The 22,919-nt window shown below is 38.7% G+C and overlaps 1 protein-coding gene across 3 annotated transcripts in view; it reads right to left on the bottom strand.

Moving 5' to 3' along the window:
- LOC114657387 (astrotactin-2-like) overlaps window positions 1-22,919 on the bottom strand; it is a 2,479,169-nt gene that overhangs the window by 417,245 nt on the left and 2,039,005 nt on the right. For all 3 annotated transcript variants that reach the window (XM_028809185.2, XM_051931934.1, XM_028809183.2), the window contains 2 exons: window positions 22,136-22,269; window positions 14,452-14,600 (listed from right to left, as the gene is read on the bottom strand). In XM_028809185.2, coding sequence (XP_028665018.1) covers window positions 14,452-14,600; window positions 22,136-22,269 — 283 coding nt within the window. The remainder of the gene's footprint in view (window positions 1-14,451; window positions 14,601-22,135; window positions 22,270-22,919) is intronic.

Consider the following 22,919-nt stretch of genomic DNA (forward strand, 5'->3'; position numbering starts at 1 on the left):
AAGCCAGTTCCCCTTCCGGTTTGTACGCGCCGATGATTTCCGCACGTGTTCAGTCTCTCCCTGTGCATTCCCTGTGCAGCGAGCGAGCGAGAGAGAGAGCGCGGGAGAGAGAAAGAGAGAGAGAGAGAGAGAGAACGCGAGTGAGCAAGAGAGAGAGAGAGAGAGCGCGAGTGAGCGAGGGAGAGCGCGAGCGAGCGTATATATATTTACATTGTCACACACGTGCGATTAGGAGGCAGTCAAAGAGCCTAAAGGTGAGTGAAATATCGCGAGATATGGGTGTCACATGGTGCTTACCTAAATCTCTTCTCTTTACAGAAAACCAGAGGAAAAATAATTGCCCCGAATCCGGGTTCAAGATGGCCGCCGATTACGTCACTTCCGGCCATCTCCACTAACCTTACTTCCGACTCAGCAATATCACATCACTTCCGACTGCTCCTGATGATGTTATTTCCGGTTCCTGTTTTGATGCCAACCATTTCTTTTTCCCATAATCCTTTCTGTATTTAAACAACCATGTTTCAATAGTAAAACTGTCATTTGTTCTGAATTTAAAAAGACTTGTGATCATTTCTTCATTTTGATATTGTCTTAGGGCAATATACGGGGACGGTCCCCAAACCTTTTTTTTGTGTCTTTTTGGACTTATTTTTGAAAAAACTTTACAACATACAGCTTGTATGGTCCGGAATGGATTAATTGTATTTACATACAATCCTATGGGGGAAATTACTTTGGGTTACGACCAAATCGGGTTGCAACCAGAGTTTTGGAACGAAATACGGTCGTGACCCGAGGTTCCACTGTATAGAAAATATAAATTTATTCTCTGTCTCTCTTACACATAAACACACACATACTGTGTTAACATTCCGATTGCAGACGTTGAGGCTTTGGAGGATCCTCAGTAATACTGCAATGACCCTGGGGGTGCAAGAGATGGAGGAATAGAATTAGCCTCTTTACTCTGACTGCTGGTGAGTGGCCCTTTAAAAGAATGGTTTGGCTTCTTCAGTGCTGTTCCTACCAAGTTTCTCAGGTCACCCACATGCCAAACAGTTCTCTTGGCTCTCTGTGAGCAGATCCAAGACCAGGGCCTAAGTCACAGACTTGCCAGCGGCCTGCTTGATGGGCTGAAGCAGCTGGGAGACGTGATCAAAGTGCTGTCTCAACTCTGTCATGGGGTGGCTTCATAGCCGGCTTTTCCAGCTATTCCTGCCCCCTTGGGCAGTCCACAGCCATCTGAGGAGAGTGAACCCTCACAGGTCTAGACCAATGACGTCACTACAATACCTATGTCAGGATCTGTGGAGGGTGAGTGCTGAGGATCTTCATGCATCAGAGGTTGAGCCTTAACATTTTCTGATGCTTTTGTTAGAAACGTTGTTATAGGAAGCTGTTTATTCATCAAACAAATCGTGTAGTGGTTGTGGGAATGTTGTTATTTCATGGAGAGGTGGGAAGCTACAACAGGGTATGCCTTCACATCATTTCATTTGCATGGATTCATTTGGTTCAGTTGGATGAATCCACAGATACAAAACCCTTGGATACAAAGGGACAACAGTACATAACTCTGACAAATTAAAGTAGTTCACAAACAGGAAGCCTCTCCACACGGGACTGTGCTTTTGAATTCAAGACAGACCACTTAACCAATGAATAAGATCCTTGTCTGCCTTCAAAAACCATGGATGTTTTTGACTTGGTTTGCTGTTGTCTAGCATTGGTCAAAATTTGGTGCAAGTCTATCAGAAACTTTGTTATTCCCATTTTGATCTTTAAAACAAGGCAGGAACTTTATATTGAGCAAAGGACGGATCAGTGACATCAGTGTTAGATCATCAGCAAAGTGTTTCAGTGTTGCGTGGGGGACGTTACCTAGGCCTACAGTCTTAGAACAGCAAATGTACCTTAGGCTCAACAACATGGTAACAGATGAGATAGAGATATAAAAGAAAACATAGAATTTTTTTTAAATTAATTAAAAGTAAAAAACAAAAATATGCCATTGCCACAAGTATTCAAACCCTTTACTTCGTTGAGGGACCCTCATAAGCATTTCCATTCTGGAATCTTTTTGGGTTTGATGTGACAGATTTTACACACTTATATTTGGGGATTTTCTGCCAATTCTCTCTGCAGATCCTCTCAAGCTCTGTCAGGTTGGATGGAAACCATTGGTGGACAGCTATTTTCAGGTCACTCTTAATATGCTCAATTGAGTTCAGGTCTGGACTTAAGAACATTCCCTGAGGTGTCCCTAAGTTACTCCTGTGTTGTGTTTGCTTTGTGCTTAGGGTCATTGTCCTGATGAAAGGTGAACCTTTGGCCCAGTTTGAGGTCCACAGTGCACTGGAGCAAGCTTGCATAAAATATATCTCAGTACTTTTCCTCATTCAGCTTATTGTCAACCCTATTTATTCTCCCTATCACTAACAATCAAACCCACAGAATGATGCTGCCCTCACCAGGCTTTACCGGTGGAATGGTATTGCACAGGTGATAAACGATGCTTGGTTTCCTCCAGATGTAACGCTAATCTTGGTTTCATCAAAACCAGTTTCTCATGGTCTGAGAGTCCATTAGGTGCCTTTTGCAAACTTTAAGCAAGCTTCCATGTGTCTTTAACTGAGAAGAGGCTTCCATCTGGCTACTTTGTTATAAAACCCATTGTAGTGGAATGTGGCAGTGGTAGATGTCCATCTTGAAGTTTCCCCCATCTCTACACAGGTTCTCTGGAGCTTGGCCAGAGTGAACATTGGGTTTGTAGACACCTGACTTACCATGGCCTTTCTCCCATGATTACTCAGTTTGACCAGATGGCCAATTTTTGGAAAAATGGTGGTTATTTGAGACTTCTTCCATTTAGGAATTCTGAAGGGTATTTTTCTCTTGGGAACCTTTAGTTTTCTTGGGAACTTTTTCTAGCCTTTCCCAGATCTATTCCTTAACACAATCCTATCTTCAGGTTTTGCAGGCAATTCCTTTGACTTTATGGCTTAGTTTTTGCTCTGATACACATTGTCAATTGTTTGACATTCTATATGTAGTTGTGTTTCCTGATTATGTCAATTCAATTCAATTGACCACAGGTGGACTCCAAACAAAGTGTAGAAACACATTAACTATGACCAACAGAATGGAATTCATGTGGTTTCATTTTCCAACCCTCTAAATCTAGACCAGGGTTGCAGGGGGAGCTGGAGCCCATCCCTGATAGCATAGGGCACAGGATAGGAAGAAATCCTGGACACAGTGGACTAACACACATACACACACACACTCACACACCAAAAAAGGCAAATTTAGCAACGCCAGTTTCACCTGACCAGCATGTTATTGGTCAGTGAGAAGAAACAAGAGCACCTGGAAGAAATCCAAGCAAACACAGGTAAAACATGCAAACTCCATACAGGGAGGACTTTGAACACAAACTCTAGTCTCCTTAGTTCGAGGCAGCATCGCCACCACTGTGCCACCATGCCACCCCGAAAGGATTCACCTGAGTTAAATTTCTAGTGTTTTAGCATAGGGTCTGAATACCTGTGTCAATGTGATATTTAAATTTTTTTCTTTTTAATATATTTTCAAAAACATTTTAAATCTTGTTATCACCTTGTCATTCTGGGGTATTGAGTGTTGCTTGATGTGATGAATTTAAATTACTTTAGCATAAGATTGCAGCATAACCAAATGAAAAAAATGAAAAAGTCTGAATATTTTGTGAATTCATTGTATATTTACAGTATATTTTTCATAATTGTCATCTTTGCCAAAACCACAATGTGTACCAGAGTTGATATTCATTATTATCTAGATAGCTGAAAAAGAAAAGATTCCTTACAAATTTTTATATATATATATTATATATATATATATATATATATATATATATATATATATATATATATATATATATATATATATATCAGGGGCACTCCAGCTCCCCAAACACTCAACACAAAAAGGCACAGACACAAGTAAAGGCTGAAGGAGTCTTTATTAATGGGAAACTCTTTAAAACAAGCGTTTCCCACCACTACACCATGGCCACAAATATACAGTATGTAATAAGCAAGACAGCACACTCTTTGACTTCTTACTCTCTCTCTGTCACTCTTCCACTGCCTCATCCACTCCTCCTCACTAGCGCTTTCCACCTTCTTCCCAACTCTGGCTAGTCCCTGTGAAGCAGGTAGCTCCTTTTATGTCTCACCCGGGAGTACTTCTGGTCTTCCATCTGAAAGCACTTCTGGAAGTGTTTGAAAACCCAATGAAGAAGGGCTTTCCAGTCCCTGCAGCAACCCCAGGCAGCACCCTTGGAAACCAACAGGGCTCTGTTGAGGAACTTCATGTCCCATGCTGCCCTGTGGGAATGTGAACCACCGTCACAACCCAGGGGGGCTGCCATCTAGCAATCCAGGTGAGATAATGCCCTGTGTACACTCTCTCCCCTGGTCCTTCTATTCCAAGGGTGTATCATCTGGGTAAGATATATATTTACAATATTGTCATACACTGCGGTGGGTTGGCACCCTGCCCGGGATTGGTCCTGCCTTGTGCCCTGTGTTGGCTGGGATTGGCTCCAGCAGACCCCCGTGACCCTGTGTTCGGATTCAGTGGGTTGGAAAATGGATGGATGGATATTGTCATACATGTATGTTACTAATAGGGTCACATGGGGTGCTGCAGCCTATCACAGCTAGCATACGGCACTAAGCAAGAGCAAACTCATGGACGCGGCACTAGTCCAATGCAGGACAAACACACACACACACACCAAACACACACTAGGTAAATTCACCTAACCTGCATGTCTTTGGACAGTGGGAGGAAACCGGAGCACCGGAAGGAAACCCAAGCAGACGTAGAGAAACTCCCTACACAGAGGACCCGGAATGCGAACCCTGGTTTCCTTACTGCGAGGCAGCAGTGCTACCACTATGCTACCATGCTGCCCCCAGGTACAAACCTGTTAAATTTTAAAGTTTATCAAACCTCTTATTTAAAGTTACTGTCAAATGTGCTTGTTGCGTCAAACCTTCCGTATAATTCAATTAAGTGTTTGTGACTGTGCCTGCCAGTGTAACTAAAGTATTCTGTGCCTAACACTTCAAGCACATTTACTATGTAGATGATAAGATCAAATGACATTCTGACTATTTAATTGTAGTATTATATACTGTATTAAATGTTCCTATTTAATGATAAAATGTTTGCGAGAGACTTTTAATCTGTTTAACTACTTTAGGACCTTCACATGTACAAAGATAGTAGGTGTGTTATGGATTATACTGTTTATCTGTATGTTGATTGATGCAAATGAATGTATTTCTGAACTGTGTTATGCAAATGAACCAATCTTATTTAAGATCGTTGCTCTCCACAATCTTCAGTCTTCATAGAGAACTCAGAGGTGAATATGTGAGCTCCTTTGCATCAAATGCTCTAATAAAGGATTAGCCATATTCTGCTTATTGCAATGATGATCTTGGCTGTTTTTAACAGTACTGTATTTAATGAGACTTTTCAAAACAGTGCTATTTGCTGATAGTGATATAAAAAGACTAAGTACTAATTGCTGGACAGCAAGTTTTTCCAAAAGTTTTGATGATTCTGAAAGGCAGCTTCAAGCTAGTCTCACTGAAGGCACCTGCTAATAATTAACTTTTTTAAAATAATACTGAAAACCCAAAATAAAACAACCATTTTTCCAACTACAAATGAGACATTACAAAATTTCAAAAGCTTGCTGACTGACGTCAATGTATCCAAATTAATCATAAAGATTTATAACTGCCATACAGACAGATGTTCAAGGTGTTAAGATGTGAGACAGTTAAGTGCAGACTGACATCACCTGAAAAATGTGTTGATTTATATAAAAAAGATTAATTGTTATGTTGCCTTTTTGAATGGGATTTCAGGATACAAAAGCAATATGGAATGTAATTTACGAAACTATACATCAAGGAATAGAGATTTGATAAATGTGGCTTAGCCACTTACATAGACAGATAAGGGACTTAGAATTAATGATAATGAAAAGCTCAAACCAGTGAAACATAGCTAAGAATTATAAAAAAGAAAACTGATACTTTATGCACGTAACAAATTTATTTAGCATTTTATGGATTATTTTGAATGGACTGAAAAATGCTGGTCTCATTTGCCTATTCAAATCATGATCAAATGTTAGGCAAGGAAGCAATTCCATCTAATTAATGTTGTTGGTACTGGAGCTTCTCTGCGCCTCTTATAGTTCCACATTGAGAATGAAATCATCAAGGATGCTTGTAAAAGTAAAAGGTGGGAGGCCATACTACATAAGAAAGACAAATGATTTCCAAAACTGTCTGAGACAGCAACATGATTCTTAACGTTTGTTTTAAGTTTTCCTTAAAAAGTTCACAAGTGTGAAACTAGCAAAACATCCCAGGTCAAGCCAACAGAAAATGAACGGGATTACAAGCAGCCTCCTGTGTCCCCTCTTATTTTAAGGTATTGGATTCTCTGAAGGAGCAAAACAGTGTCCTTAGTTAAGGCTAACAAAACAAAATAAGCAAAAATAAAAATGTGTCTTCTTGCTTTCAACACTGATTTTCACTTCAGGGTATTGGATGTTGTTGATGGGTACATTGGTGGAATATTCTGAGCCCGTCTCTAAGCAGTTTCACCAGAGCCCAACCAGGATTAGACAGGCACCCCAACAGAGATATTACATCAATACCTGTTTGAGCCTCCTTTTGCCAATAGATAGATAGATAGATAGATAGATAGATAGATAGATAGATAGATAGATAGATAGATAGATAGATAGATAGATAGATAGATAGATAGATAGATAGATAGATAGATACTCCAGCAGCAGCATACTGATAAAAAACAATATTAAATTAAAGAGTGATAACAATGCAGGTATAACAGACAATAACTTTGAATAATGTTAATGTTTACCCCCTGTGGAATCGAAGAGTCGCATAGTGTGGGGGAGGAACGATCTCCTCAGTCTGTCAGTGGAGCAGGACATTGACAGCAGTCTGTCGCTGAAGCTGCTCTTCTGTCTGGAGATGATACTGTTTAGTGAATGCAGTGGATTCTCCATGATTGACAGGAGTCTGCTCAGCGCCCGTTGCTCTGCCACGGATGTCAAACTGTCCAGCTCCGCGCCTACAATAGAGCCTGCCTTCCTCACCAGTTTTGTCCAGGCGTGAGGTGCCCCTCTTCTTTATGCTGCCTCCCCAGCACAGTTTTTCAGATAACGTATAACCTAATTCTACACCACAGTGTATTATAAACATCCAATATTTACTCAAACTACATCTTAAATCAACCCTGTAACAGTAATTAATGCTAAAAAAATAATGCTGTGGTTGTGGTGTTAAATATAGCAAGGAAGCTCATCCATTTCAAATGACATTACCGCATTATTTAATACCATCTGTCTCTCCTACTAGCCTCAATGACGTCTAAGTTTTTCCTCATTAACATGCAAATTATACATGCTTGCAAAATATAAATTATGGTATGCGACTTTTTCATTTCCAGCCGATTACTTCCCAAAGCCATTGACATACCCGCCTGCTCTTGTTAGACATGCCACAAAACCACATATGATGATGCAAAGCTTCTACGCGGGGCTAGTGACTCCAAATATTGCAAGGAGTAATTAATTTTTTTTTTAGAAAACAACATCCAATAAAATAAAAATAAAACTATTCTGAAAAATACCAATAAATATTTCTCTTGGATGCTGACATGTCAACTCGCCGCTGAAGTGGCTTCTCCAAGGGACAGTTGATTTCCTCATCATGGCATTAAAGAAAACATCGTTGAATTGATTAGCTCTATTAGCAAAGCTGATACCTCAATGGTTGAAGATTTTACTTATTCGTTTGTTATTTTTTTTCTTTTTCTGGCTTATTAACTACAGATGAGGTCAATGCAAGATAAACTCTTCACAAATGGAGAATAAGGGATAATTCTGATTTTTTCATTTCATATCATGGCATATCAGTGTCATTTCCTTTTCTGGAGAATGTACAACTTAGAAAGCCAACTTCTTCTTCTTCCCCCTCTTTTGGCTATCTTACTGTTTTCCTATTGTTACTTAAGAAGTCGACTTAGATCTTATAGTTCCTTCTTAATATACGAATTACTGAAAGTTAAAAGTTCATGTTTTTTGTGATATACCACACACAAGGGTCTTTAAACCATTCATGTACAGTATGTTGAGAGCACAGAGAGTCAGAGTAGCCTTTCTCTGATGACTTTCAGGCAGTATGGAGATCGGCATCACTTCCATTGCATCACTTCCATTGTGCCCCTCTTCTTTATGCTGCCTCCCCAGCACACCACCGCATAGAAGAGGGCACTTGCCACAACCGTCTGATAGAACATCTGCAGCATCTTATTGCAGATGTTGAAGGACGCCAACCTTCTAAGGAAGTATAGTCGGCTCTGTCCTCTCTTGCACAGAGCATCAGTATTGGCAGTCCAGTCTAATTTATCATCCAGCTGCACTCCCAGGTATTTATAGGTCTGCACCCTCTGCACACAGTCACCTCTGATGATCACGGGGTCCATGAGGGGCCTGGGTCTCCTAAAATGCACCACCAGCTCCTTGGTTTTGCTAGTGTTCAGTTGTAGGTGGTTTGAGTCGCACCATTTAACAAAGTCCTTGATTAGGTTCCTATACTCCTCCTCCTGCCAAGTCCTGATGCAGCCCACGATAGCAGTGTCGTCAGCGAACTTTTGCACGTGGCATGACTCCGAGTTAAATTGGAAGTCCGATGTATATAGGCTGAACAGGACTGGAGAAAGTACAGTCCCCTGCGGCGCTCCTGTGCTGCTGACCACAATGCCAGACCTGCAGTTCCCGAGACGCACATACTGAGGTCTGTCTCAATATGTGTTATTTAAGACCTTAACACCAAAAGAAAGTGTGTTAACCAGGAGAGGTTTTGAAGGAAGTATCACACACCAACTTGGAAAAATAGCCAAAAACTGTCTGACATTATTATGAATATCAGATTTGAATATCAAAATCTTAAAATGGGCTCAAGTGAGAAGACGAGAAATTAAAATGTGCCTTTTGCATTAGAAATAGAAGTAGATCACAAGCCACTGTGTAATGAACATGGCGCACTTGAGTAATATAAACCTCCTTTGCAGTGCATGTGGAATCTGCGGTGAAATAAATATCAATGAACACGTTATCGCAGCCCTTTGTTCTTCCACAAGTGAAAACCCAGTACTTTGAAATTGTAATCCCAGAGGCATTATCTATACATTGACATACCCCTTTGTAACCACATGTCTTTTTGCTGCAGGCTATTTGTCAGAGTGAAAAAACTAATTTATTTTAGCCTTATCTATTAGGACATTTTAACACAAATGGCCGGGACTCATTATGTTCCGTAGATAAATATCTAGAATCGTGTCCCTTCAGATATCTTAGGAAGTAGGCAGTGCAGTCATCTGGGGATTTAAGCTTCCTTTTTATCCTAATATAAACCATATGGCAAAGTTTTTCAGATAACGTATAACCTAATTCCACACCACAGTGTATTATAAACATCCAATATTTACTCAAACTACATCTTAAATCAACCCTGTAACAGTAATTAATGCTAAAAAAATAATGCTGTGGTTGTGGTGTTAAATATAGCAAGGAAGCTCATCCATTTCAAATGACATTACCGCATTATTTAATACCATCTGTCTCTCCTACTAGCCTCAATGACGTCTAAGTTTTTCCTCATTAACATACAAATTATACATGCTTGCAAAATATAAATTATGGTATGCAACTTTGTCATTTCCAGCCGATTACTTCCCAAAGCCATTGACATACCCGCCTGCTCTTGTTAGACATGCCACAAAACCACATATGATGATGCAAAGCTTCTACGCGGGGCTAGTGACTCCAAATATTGCAAGGAGTAATTAATTTTTTTTTTAGAAAACAACATCCAATAAAATAAAAATAAAACTATTCTGAAAAATACCAATAAATATTTCTCTTGGATGCTGACATGTCAACTCGCCACTGAAGTGGCTTATCCAAGGGACAGTTGGTTTCCTCATCATGGCATTAAAGAAAACATCGTTGAATTGATTAGCTCTATTAGCAAAGCCGATAGCTCAATGGTTGAAGATTTTACTTATTTGTTTGTTCTTTTTTTTCTTTTTCTGGCTTATTAACTACAGATGAGGTCAATGCAAGATAAACTCTTCACAAATGGAGAATAAGGGATAATTCTGATTTTTTTCATTTCATATCATGGCATATCAGTGTCATTTCCTTTTCTTGAAAACGTACAACTTAGAAAGCCAACTTCTTCTTCTTTCCCCTCTTTTGGCTATCTTACTGTTTTCCTATTGTTACTTAAGAAGTCGACTTAGATCTTATAGTTCCTTCTTAATATACTAATTACTGAAAGTTAAAAGTTCATGTTTTTTGTGATATACCACACACAAGGGTCTTTAAACCATTCATGTACAGTATGTTGAGAGCACAGAGAGTCAGAGTAGCCTTTCTCTGATGACTTCATGTTTCAAGCAGTATGGAGATTGGCATCACTTCCATTGTGAGGTCTGCAGGTTTCTCAATGAACATCTGCCATTAATGTGGATTGAGTGTTCTGTCCAAACCAACCTGGAAGAGTGGCCTTCCACGTCCTCAGATGGCACACCTTGCAATTATTATTCCTCAAGAACTTAATTTTTGGACCACCTCTTTCACACAAGCTCAATTAAATGAAATAAGGAGTCATGTCTCCTGTGACACCCACTGAGGGACAACTACACGAGTGACATATGCCGTGTGACACAAGGGACACATATTGAAAAATAAAATTTAAAAAGTGGTCTAGTGGTCAATAAAAAAGTGGTCTGGACTACATATTCAATGTCAATGTCAATGTCAATTTATTTATACAGCACATTTAAAACAACATAGGAATGCTGTGGCCAAAGTGCCTTATAATAATAGAATAAAAGAAAAAAACAAACAAATAACATAAATAACATAAATAGAAATAAAAATATATTAACATAAATAAAAATAAAATAAATAGTAAATAGAAGTGATGTTATATAATCACAATGAGGAAATCATCAGTATTACTGAAGGTCACGGAATTGAAGTAAATAGAAATGAGTCTTTAATTTTGTTTTAAACAGTTCAATTGTAGACGACTCCTTTATGTGATGAGGAAAAGAGTTCCACAGGCGAGGCGCACCAGCTGCACAAGCCCTGTCTGTCCCCCTTAGTTTTACACTTGGTACGAGGGACAACAAGAGACAACAGACCAGAAGATTTAAGCACTCTAGATGGCTGATGTAAAACACACAGTTCAGATAAATAGGCAGGAGCAAGCCCACGTAAAGATTTAAAAACTAGCAACAAGATTTTAAAATCAATTCAAAAACTGACAGGCAGCCAGTGTAAAGAAGCTAAAATAGGAGAGACAGAGTCATACCTTCTTGCCCCAACCAGAAAGCGAGTGGCAGCATTTTGGACCAACTGTAACCTGCGTATCAGGGATTTGCTAATCCCAGAATACAGCGAGTTGCAGTAATCAAGGCGAGAAAAAATAAAAAGTATGAGTAGCTTTCTCAAGATCCCTAGAAGATAAAAAAGGCTTGATCTTACCTAATAGACGAAGCTGGAAAAAGCAACTCTTGACTACAGAATTTACTTGTTTCTCAAAAGAGAGGTTACTATCAAAGGTAACACCAAGATTGCGGATTTGAGGTTTGGAAAAGACAGAGAAAGAGCCGAGAAGTCCAAGACCAATTTGGGCTTTAGCTGATGGACTCACTATAAGCACCTCCGTTTTATTTTGATTCAGATCAAGAAAATTATTAGCCATCTAGGATCTTAGTTCAGAAAGACAGTTGTGCAGTTGATTTATTGCAGAGTTGCTGACAGGAATATAAGCTTGTGTGTCATCAGCATAGCAGTGAAAAGAAATGTTAAATTTCCTAAAAATATCAATTCATATAATACCTAGTTACTGAGTAATTTTATTTTAAGTCAGTCTGCAAAAATGTACTTTACAACGTTAATATTTGATGTGGTGCATGGATTACTGTAGCTTGCATCATATTTATTCCTACAACTTTAATACGTTTTTGAAACCACACAGGCTTATGTCTCGACATTTTGTATAAAGGTGTATAAAGAGAAGATGAAATAGAATTGATTTCTCTAACAACATTAATTACGAACATGGATAACTTTTAATACAGTTAAAGTACAATATTTCTTAATGTCACTATTCCTTACATTTGAACACACAACTCAAGTATGTTGGTATAATCCATACTTGCATATTAAAATAAAAGGGATGATATAAAACATATCAACAACAAAACTGCATAAAATGTTAAAATTAGATTACTGTATATGAGATTGCATTAGAGTAGAGTAGAACAGTTTAGATTAGAAAAATAGTGTTAATCCCAAAGGAAAGTTTAATATGATTGTACTTTAATTATTATGTACTTGAATTTTTAAAAAATTAAACCTTTGAGTAACTTGCAAAATTCAGTGACTCCAAAAATCATTGTACAGGCATTCCACCAATCAGACATTGGTAATGACTTCAATCATATTTTTAATCAACTAGAAATATATCTTCAATGAATTCATCTGGCAAAAATTAATTTAATCTCCAGCAATACAACAAACCTGGCCATTTGCATAATCAGTTATTAAAAACATGGAAGAAACACAGAGCTTGACTACGAACAACTCTTTAAATCACAACAGATAAACCAGGCATGAAATAAAATTCCAAAAATGGTAATGATGGTCAGTATTGCTCTGTGCACACTATAATGTATATATATGTATTTTCCTAAAACTATAATAATTAAATAAATACAACAATGAAACTTAAGTATGGGGCAAAAATGTCACTTCACCACAAACACTAATACACATTTAATTAAATTACAAAAACAGACACAAACACATATGTTATAAATATACGTATTCAGTCAAGCATATGCATCTGGGGATCACCTTTCTGGCTGTGCTGTACCCTTACTAAAGAAAAGAGTGGTTGCTGTCTCTTGTCTTCCACCCACAACTCTGAGAAGATTCCCTGGAAAGGCACCTTAACCCCACCTATGGCTCCCAGAGAAGGCCCCACCCCTTCTGGTGACTCAATTTTGGACTCAGAAATCATTCTGGACAGACTTCCTGTGTGATTCCTGACTAAAACCCAGGCTTATTTCCTGGTTTGAAATCCTTTCTGGGTTACTGCAGTCGTCATACACTCTTTATTTTTTTTTAGTTTATTTATTAAACGGGGTCACCAAGTTGGTACACCAATTTTCACTGGTGGATATTAGTGGCCCAGTTATAATATATTGTCAGACATCACCACTACGACCCCTACTAGGTTATAGTAAGATAAACAGTATCACACCACGCCAAGAGGGGACACAGTTGCTAATACCTTCTCCCATTTCTTCAACAGTTCTCAAAAGTAGTCAGAAGTTGAGTGAGGTCACGTCTCCTTTTACCCCCGAAGTCCCACCTCTTCTTGGTCCTATGATATATAAACCCACCAACCAGAATAGGTGGTTCATTGATGGAGCAGAGAGGATTGGAGACAGAGCTCTTACTTTACATTAGAGATAAGCCATTGCACTTGTATTATCTGGCTAAGGCTGTTAACCTTTGAGTTTTTGCTTAATATTTTTTCGGCTTTTGTTTTCCCTCAATTAAATGGGGTTCACAATAGAGGTATAGATATCTTCTTATATAATACGGTACCGTGGCTGTCCGTTTGTCTGTCCAGGATTTTAAATCTCCTGTAGCTCGCAAACCATTTGAACTATTGACCTGAAATTTGGTACACATATACTACGTGACCACTACTGTCCGCTTTCAGGGTGATGATTTTTATTACTTTTAATTTTTATTTTATTTTATTGTAGAACCAACTCTCAGCAGCGCGCAGCAGGGCGGCCGATCGCCATTCTCATCCCTACCACCTTCGCTGTCACTTCCTCTACCTCTTCATATCTTAAATCATTCTTGAGGCAGATTGAACACTTAAGTGCCATCTTAAGTGAGAACTTAACAAAAACGTACTAAGTAATTGCAGCACAAACACTGACTTAATCAGTTTTAACGTGAAAAGATGCAGACGGAAGAAGAGAAGAAGCGGGCTGGTAGGGTGAAGAAAAGAAGAGCTGCTCAGGAAGCAGCAAGCGCATCAACCTCTGAGCAAATGAATGCTAAACATGCAGAGAAAGAGTATGAAAACTATAAGTAAAGTGTGTTCTCTGCACGTTATCGTGCAGTATGCCGTTACTGGTATATATTTAATTTCTAAAAATAATGCAGTACAGTAGATTAGTCACAGACGAAGTAATCTTTACTCAGTCTGACATTAAAAATATAAATGATCTTAGTCTTACCTGTATATATTTCTGCCTCCAATGGGTCTTCTACTTTTTTGTGCTGTATGATGTAATCTGAAATCTTGTATCCTATTATTGGTTCAACATCCACCCATTCAAGTGCTACCATAGTGCTCGATGGCTCCAGGTTGGCTGCTAGCCGTATCCTATTAAAAAAATCAACTTAAAATTAGAATTCATCTAGAGTACACTGACATAATGTGTGTAGCAGCACAGAAAAGATCATTTTAGCTTGTCATTCTAATTCATTTTTACATTTGTAGATTTGAGCAGTGATAGAACTTATGATACTGTACCCCCCAGAGATTTTTTTCTCTAAGATTGCTCTTAACTGGAGTCTTTATTTTCCTCTCCTTCCGTGTGAATTGCCCATCTCAATTATTATCATAACAGGACTTAATTTGTTTATGTCAGTCATTTCTGTTTTACCATTTGTTTAAATTAAATTTTATTTTTGTATGTGAACATCTGCCCTAAGGGTATATTAACTTGTGAGAGTTTATTTAGTACAACACAAAACTGCTCAAATTATACACTAATGTTATTTTGAAACATTTATTCTTTAAGGAAATTTGTTGAGAAAATTCATATATCTTCAGAGTAATATGTATACATTTTTGAAATTTGACAAACTCCTATTTTTAAATTTGTCCTAAAACAGAGAAACATTACATACAAACTCAATTACTCACATAAAATTTAATGTAAAATTTTTTAAAGGAAACAAGATTATTTCAAGTTGTATATTTTCCTCTTTTATACATCCTGCAGTTGTCCCCAATAGGAAAAACAGATTCACATCAGAAGTTATTGAATTGTAATCTGAGCCATGCTTCTGCAGCACCAACTTACTTCTCCATCTGCCTGAAGTTAAATGAGCTTAAAAACCATAAAAGAAAAACATGTTGTCTGTGTGTACTAATATATTTGATTGTCACTGTTATTCTTGAATGTTACAGGATTATTTAATAAAGGAAAATGTGGTATCTGTGGCTTTGTTGAAGTAAATTAACAAAATTTAAAATTCCAATTTGCTCATGGAGTCCTGAATGATGCACATTACCTGCTTATTTAGGGAGTATCAGTTATGGGACTACGGCTATGTGGCGCGATTCCCTGAGGGTGATCCGGCTCACATGATCCTCATTATTGAGAACCTGAGTACCTGGACCAGGCCAAGGGAATGCCTGCGTAACACCAGGGGGGCGACTGTCTCGTGTCTGCCTGGGGGGATCCTGAGCTTTTCTGTTGTGTGATGAGTGCGGCAATGCGATGTACCACTGCATACTCCAATACCTGACCTAACCTGACCTGATGTCCTGGACAAAGGAAGATGCCAATGTCTGCAGGTCTGGGGCATCACAGCATCATGTTTTTATTTCAGCATTTAATGTTTATACTATATAAAAAAGCAAGCATGGTAAATATGTTAATAATTGGAAAATATAATTCACTTTCTGAGTAGGAATTTACTAAGAAGCAAACATGAGTTAAAAAGACAAAGAAGAGTTGAAAAGACAAGGTTGCTTCAGGTCACATATTTAAATATTGCTAATCAGGCAGAAAGGTCTGGAATGGATGCATTGTTTTGTAAAGCTATCTCGTGTGTACCTCAAAGAGCTGCTCAGATCAGCACAAAAACCTTTTTCGAAACAGGAAACATTACTAGAAAGTAGCTGCAGTTTTCACTTTGCTCATTGTGGGTTAGGCAAGCTTGGCGCATTAAATATAAATGCACCTTAACCTTTTGCAATTAGAAACTCATCATTTGTACCGAAGCAGTAGTAGAATCAGCCAAACTAGGAGTGACAGCATTAGGGACAGCTGGATTTTATTGATGTACTGGATTCATTAAATATTCAAATCATGCCCCTCTGTTACCACAGCAGACATTGACATATCTTTCGGTGTCGCTTTTCATTAGGTGTCTGAACTTTAACCCTTCAAGAGAAAGCAGCACTTGATGTAGATGGAAAAGAGAACTTCTCACATGTAAACAAAACATATGGATGTTGATTTTCAAATCACACTTAAATAGAAAAGTCATGTAATGTGTGGAAAGTTAATTTTTTCTCATTATTAAGAAACAGTAAATAAAGATCTGTGATATTACAGTGGATTCTACAGTAAAGTATGCAGAAAGTGAAGGGGTTTAAATACTTTCTACTGTGAAGAGGATACATTGTGTTGCAGGTTTGACAAAGCAAGTGGCAGTAAGAAAGCCATTCCTTAAAGAACAAAATAGGGCCTTGAAATATCGGCTGTGGACTACTGCAAACTGGACAAAGTCTCCTCTTCACAGGAGAAACTGACCCTTGCTTTTCTCAACTGTTACGCTGTGCTTGTAGCTGTTGTGCTGTGAGGTGCCTGTCCCCTCAGAAACTTGTCTTCGGATTGGCTGGTGACTTTGGTGTTTGCCAGATCTCGTCCTATCAGAGTTTCTTCCATTTTCCATTTGCCTTTGGATTGTGCAGGACACCACTGAACTCACTGACACCATGATTTTTTTTTACAATTTCTCTAAAAGAAAGGCCTACACATCTAATGGTACTAATGCTCCATGTCATTTCATTTGTTAATTACTGTTTCCTTGCCATTATCACTGCAATATTTGTGTACTTCAGAGGATGTAGTAACACAGTCTGTTCCAACTCTGCTTTAAAACACAAAGAGGGTTTTTAAGTAATCAACAGAAGCTGGGACACCTGTGTAAATTGTTTGCTTCAACTTGCAAGGCTTAATTTACTTTAATTGCTGCAGAACATCTGTAGGTTGTAACCTGTTAGTTGTTCCTTGAAGAGGGCCCATTTGTAATATTCTGATATTTCCTTTTTTTCAGTTTATGTTTAAACCTCTGGCAGTTTACTGCTTTCCATTTCACCATTTTAGATCATTCATTGCATTTCAACTGATTAAATTTGAAGAAAAACTGAGGTGTTCTGAAACTTTTGAACGGCAATGTATGTGTGTGTATATATACACACATGACTCTATACATACAGTATATACTGTATATACATATACATGTATTCTGTTCATTTTCTCTCTATATAAAAAATATAATATCTGTCTGTCTGTATGTCTGTCTGCTTTTCATGAAAGAACTACTTAACAGATATAGATCAGGTTTTTTTCTATAATTTGCTTGAACATTCCAGTTGATTTTGTGACTTCTCTCATCGCGCTAAGAATCATAGTTCGCTTGCAGGAGAGATATATTTGCGCTAATCCGAGTCAGAGGCTGCGGGCCGAGGGGAGGGAGAAGTGTGACGCCAAGGGTAGGGAGCTGGGCAGGGCCATCCTCACTGTCCTGTTTCACTACTATGCAGGCGGAGCTGCAGGGGACAGCTAGTAGCTAGTATCTCTCTCTATATATAAAATCCAATATCTGTCTGTCTGTATGTCTGTCTGCTTTTCATGAAAGAACTACTTAACGGATATAGATCAGGTTTTTTTGTATATTTTGCTTGAACATTCCAGCTGATTTTGCGACTTCTCTCATTGCGCTATGTATCATAGTTCGGTTGTGGTACCAATTTATTTGCAAGAATCCAAGAGTCACGGGGCCCTCCTCACTCATGCACCAGTTTCGGGGCATTCCTTACCTCCTCTTAGCTAGCGAACGAGAGAACTACTTAACAGATTTAGATCAAGTTTTTTTCTATAATTTGGTTGAACATTCCGATTGATTTTGCAACTTCTTTCATCACGCTAAGAATCACAGTTTGCTTGCAGTAGCGATATATTCACACTAATCTGAGACAGAGGCTGCGGGCCGAGGGGAGGGAGAAGCGTGACATCAGGAGTGGGGAGCCGGGCAGGGCCCTCTTCACTGTTCTGTTTCACTACTACATGGGCGGAGCCACAGAGGACAGCTAGTATACTATATATATATATATATATATATATATATATATATATATATATATATATATATATATATATATATATATATATATATATATATATACACATATATATACAGTATATCAAGTCAAGAGTATTTATTGTCATTTCTTCCCTATACAGTAGTACAGCATACAGTGAAACGAAACAACATTCATCCAGGACCATGGTGCAACATACAACACAGGATAACGAAGAATCCACGACACATAACATATAAAGACACATAATATATAACAAGGTGCATGTGAGTCAAATGTGCAAACATGTGCAACACTGCAGAACATAACACATATATCAGATATCAGTCCGGTCCATGAGTGTTCAGGAGTCTGACTGCTTGGGAGAAGAAACTGTTACACATTCTGGAGGTGAGGGCCCGAATGCTTCGGTACCTTTTTCCCAATGGTAGGAGTGTAAACAGTGAATGCGAGGGGTGTGTTGGATCATTCACAATGCTGGTGGCTTTGCGGATGCAGCGTGTGTTGTAAATGTCCATGATGGAGGGAAGAGAGACATCGATGATCTTCTCAGCTGTCTTCACTATATGTTGTGGGGCTTTGCGATCCCTGACCGTGCAATTTCCAAAACGAGACAGTGATGCAGTTCCTCAGGATGCTCTCTATGGTTCCTCTGTTGAATGTTGTTAGAATAGCTGGTGGAAGATGGGCTTTCCTCAGCCTACGCAGAAAGTAGGGCTTTCCTGGCTAAAGAGCTGGTGTTGTGGGACCAGGTGAGGTTCTCTGCCAGGTGTACACCCAGGAATTTGGTGCTATTGACGACCTCCACAGTTGAGCCGTCAATGTTCAGTGGCAGATGGTCACTTTTAGTCTTCCTAAAGTCAACACACATCTCCTTTGTTTTGTCTACATTCAGAGACAGGTTGTTGGCTTTACACCAGTCCGTTAACTGCTGCACCATCTCTTTGTAAGCTGACTCATTGTTGTTGCTGATGAGACCCACCACAGTCGTGTCATCGGCAAAGTTTTATGATGTGATTACACAGTCATGAGTCAGTAGTGTTAACAGCAATGGACTGAGCACACAGCCTTGAGGGGCTCCAGTGCTCAATGTGGTGGTTCTGGAGATGTTGTTTCCAATCCTGACTGACTGTGGTCTCTCAGTCAGGAAGTCCAGATTCCAGTTACAGAGGTAGGCATTCAGTCCCAGCAGGCTCAGCTTTTCCGTCAGCTGCTGAGGAATGATCGTGTTGAATGCTGAGCTGAAGTCAATAAATAGCATTCGAATGTATGTGTCCTTATTGTCCAGATGAGCGAGAGCCAGATGGAGAGTGTTGGCTATTGCATCATCTGTTAAACGGATCCAGCGGTAAGCAAACTGCGGGGGATCCAGTGAGGGGGGCAGCAGGGTTTTGATGTGCCTCATGACAAGCTTCTCGAAGCACTTCATAATGATGGATGTGAGTGCAACGGGACGGTAGTCATTGAGGTTGGACACTTGTAACTTTTTGGCACGGGAACTATGGAGGTGGTTTTGAAGAAGGTTGGGACGATGGCGGTGCTCAGGGAGATGTTGAAGATGTCCGTAAAAACGTCTGCCAGCTGGTCTTCACATTCCCTTAGTACTCTGCCAGGAATATTGTATGGTTCTGCAGTCTTCCATGGGTTGACTCTTCATAGATTATTTCTCACATCGGCCACAGTCAGATTTAATGCCTGGTCACTAGGAGGAGAGGTGGTCTTCCTCATCACCACGTTGTTCTGTGCTTCAAACCATACATAGAAGTTATTCAGTACATCTGGAAGGGAGGCGTCACTGTCACAGGTAGGTGGTGTTGTCCTGTAATTAGTGATAGACTGGATGCCTTTCCACATTCTCCATGCGTCTTTGTCATGTAGGAAAAGTTCATGGATTCTCTGGGTATGTGTGCGCTTTGCTGCTCTGATGGTGCGGGACAGTTTGGCCCTCGCTGTTCTCAGGGCGATTTTGTCACCTTCCCTGAAGGCAGAGTCCCGGGTCCTCAGTAGCACACGCACTTCCACTGTAATCCACGGTTTCTGGTTGGGGTGTGCAGTGATGTACTTGGAGACAGTGATGTCATCAATGCACTTATTGATGTAGCTGGTCACTGATGATGTGTACTTCTCCAAGTTTATACAGTCACTGTTGGTTGCAGCCTCTCTAAACATGTCCCAGTCAGTGCATTCAAAACAGTCTTGAAGAGCAGAGATGGCATCTTCTGGCCAGGTTCTCACCTGCTTCAGAACCGCTTTGGTGCGTCTGATGAGTGGTCTGTATACTGGAATTAACACGACAGAGATGTATATATATATGTGCTGTTTACCATCCACAATACATTCTATGAAATAGGATGATATCCAATTTGGATGATGTGTGAACAACATACTACATACTATCAACAGTGCTTAGCAAAATTATATGGGATAGATAGATAGATAGATAGATAGATAGATAGATAGATAGATAGATAGATAGATAGATAGATAGATAGATAGATAGATAGATAGATAGATAGATAGATAGATAGATAGATAGATAGATAGATAGATAGATAGATAGATAGATAGATAGATATGAAAGGCACTATATGATAGATAGATAGATAGATAGATAGATAGATAGATAGATAGATAGATAGATAGATAGATAGATAGATAGATAGATAGATAGATAGATAGATAGATAGATAGATAGATAGATATGAAAGGCACTATATGATAGATAGATAGATAGATAGATAGATAGATAGATAGATAGATAGATAGATAGATAGATAGATAGATAGATAGATAGATAGATAGATAGATAGATAGATAGATTTGAAAGGCACTATATGATAGATAGATAGATAGATAGATAGATAGATAGATAGATAGATAGATAGATAGATAGATAGATAGATAGATAGATAGATAGATAGATAGATAGATAGATAGATAGATAGATAGATAGATAGATAGGAAAGGCACAGAAGCTTTTTAAATAAATAAATATACAGAAATTGTAAAAAAAATTGTATAAATTGACTTGTATTTTTTATAACAGACTTTTGTAACCTTGTCCTGTAAGCCTTGTTCCCAGACAGTCCACTATGTTGACCTGTATTGTAAGTTGCTTTGGACAAAAGTGTGCTAAGCTAATAAACATAAATATAAATCAACAAGGTCACTCTGTAAACTCCTGCTGAATGTTAGCACAGGTGCCATGAAGTGTAAGACACATTCCAATTGTAAACACACAAATAAGTGGAAAATTTGTGTCCTCCGTTTGAAAAAATAAATTATTTCTCAGTGTTTTTATAGTTTGTATTGCTATTGCATGAGACTGGACACTTCAGTCAGTAGAGTATATAAAATCTCACCCACATTCCGTAGTGAGTTTAGAGCTGAGTGGCAAGCTGGCTGCTAGTCTGCTCATAGTCAAGAGTGTCAGACCTGTTGATCACCACAAAGAATGACCACAGAGTTGAGTCTTCAAATTTAATAGAGCATCTGGCTCTGGAAGGCCAAGAACGCATTCAGCTACGCATTAGACAGGAGTAGCTCAGGCTCAGCTTCTTGACTTGTCCTGCTTTTCCACATTCTCATTACTGATACATAACTACATTTCAAAATCATATAAAATCCATCTGAAAAGAATGTAAAAAGCATGAGGCGGCTTATACTGAAAGCCGTCACTACCTTGTGACTTGGGAGATGCAACACAAAAACCTTTTAAAGGCCAGATACATCAGAATCCCCCAGTGAAATCTCTGAGGGATGGAAATAGCAATACAGTGGCTAGAGTTACATACACAGGCTTGAGCAAGGGACTGCAGCTTGGAAGGCCATCTTCGTCAAAGGCACTCAGGTCACATCTGCACCAGTTGGAGATGACATCACCTTTTCCCATGCACCAGTAGGAACTCATTACTGCGCTCTTGAAAGCCTGAAAAACAATTGGGAGGCAGCATTGCAATTAGTGTCAGTCAGAGACTCTGAGTCATCAGCTTACTTTCTCTGCTAATTGAACCTTCATGTTTAACTGCTTAAATGTTTTTCAATACAAACATAATGTGGCATCTATTGTGTCACTGCGGCTTTTTTAGATAAGTGAAAGGAAAACATGCCAAACTCTGTGTAATCTCACAAGGAAAAGCTGACATCACAGCGCTTAAATAAATGACCTTATTAAAGAGCTTTTTTTTGTATCTTAGACTTGTATATTCAGTAGTGATGCTGCATTCCTCTGGTAATATTTATATTAAGGCTTAGATACCAGCACATTTTTTACACAGTCTCAACTACTGAAACTTTTAACATTGCTCTTACATTTTTTATTATTTATTGCATGTTTCATCACACATGATTTACAGAAATTGTTTTAGCAAGAATGAAAATCAGCAGCTAAAGAGAAGGCTGTAATGCATTTTACATTTACTCTAAGATCTTCAGCAGGTTACTTAATCTGCCTTCTGCTACCAATATAGAACAAACAAACAAAAAAAAACAAACTGGAAACTTTAAAGTATTTTTTAGAACAAACAAAAAAAAAAAAACAAACTGGAAACTTTAAAGTATTTTTTTCCTGTTAAAAGA

This window comes from Erpetoichthys calabaricus, chromosome 9 (assembly GCF_900747795.2).
Source record: "Erpetoichthys calabaricus chromosome 9, fErpCal1.3, whole genome shotgun sequence".
Lineage (NCBI taxonomy): Eukaryota > Metazoa > Chordata > Cladistia > Polypteriformes > Polypteridae > Erpetoichthys > Erpetoichthys calabaricus.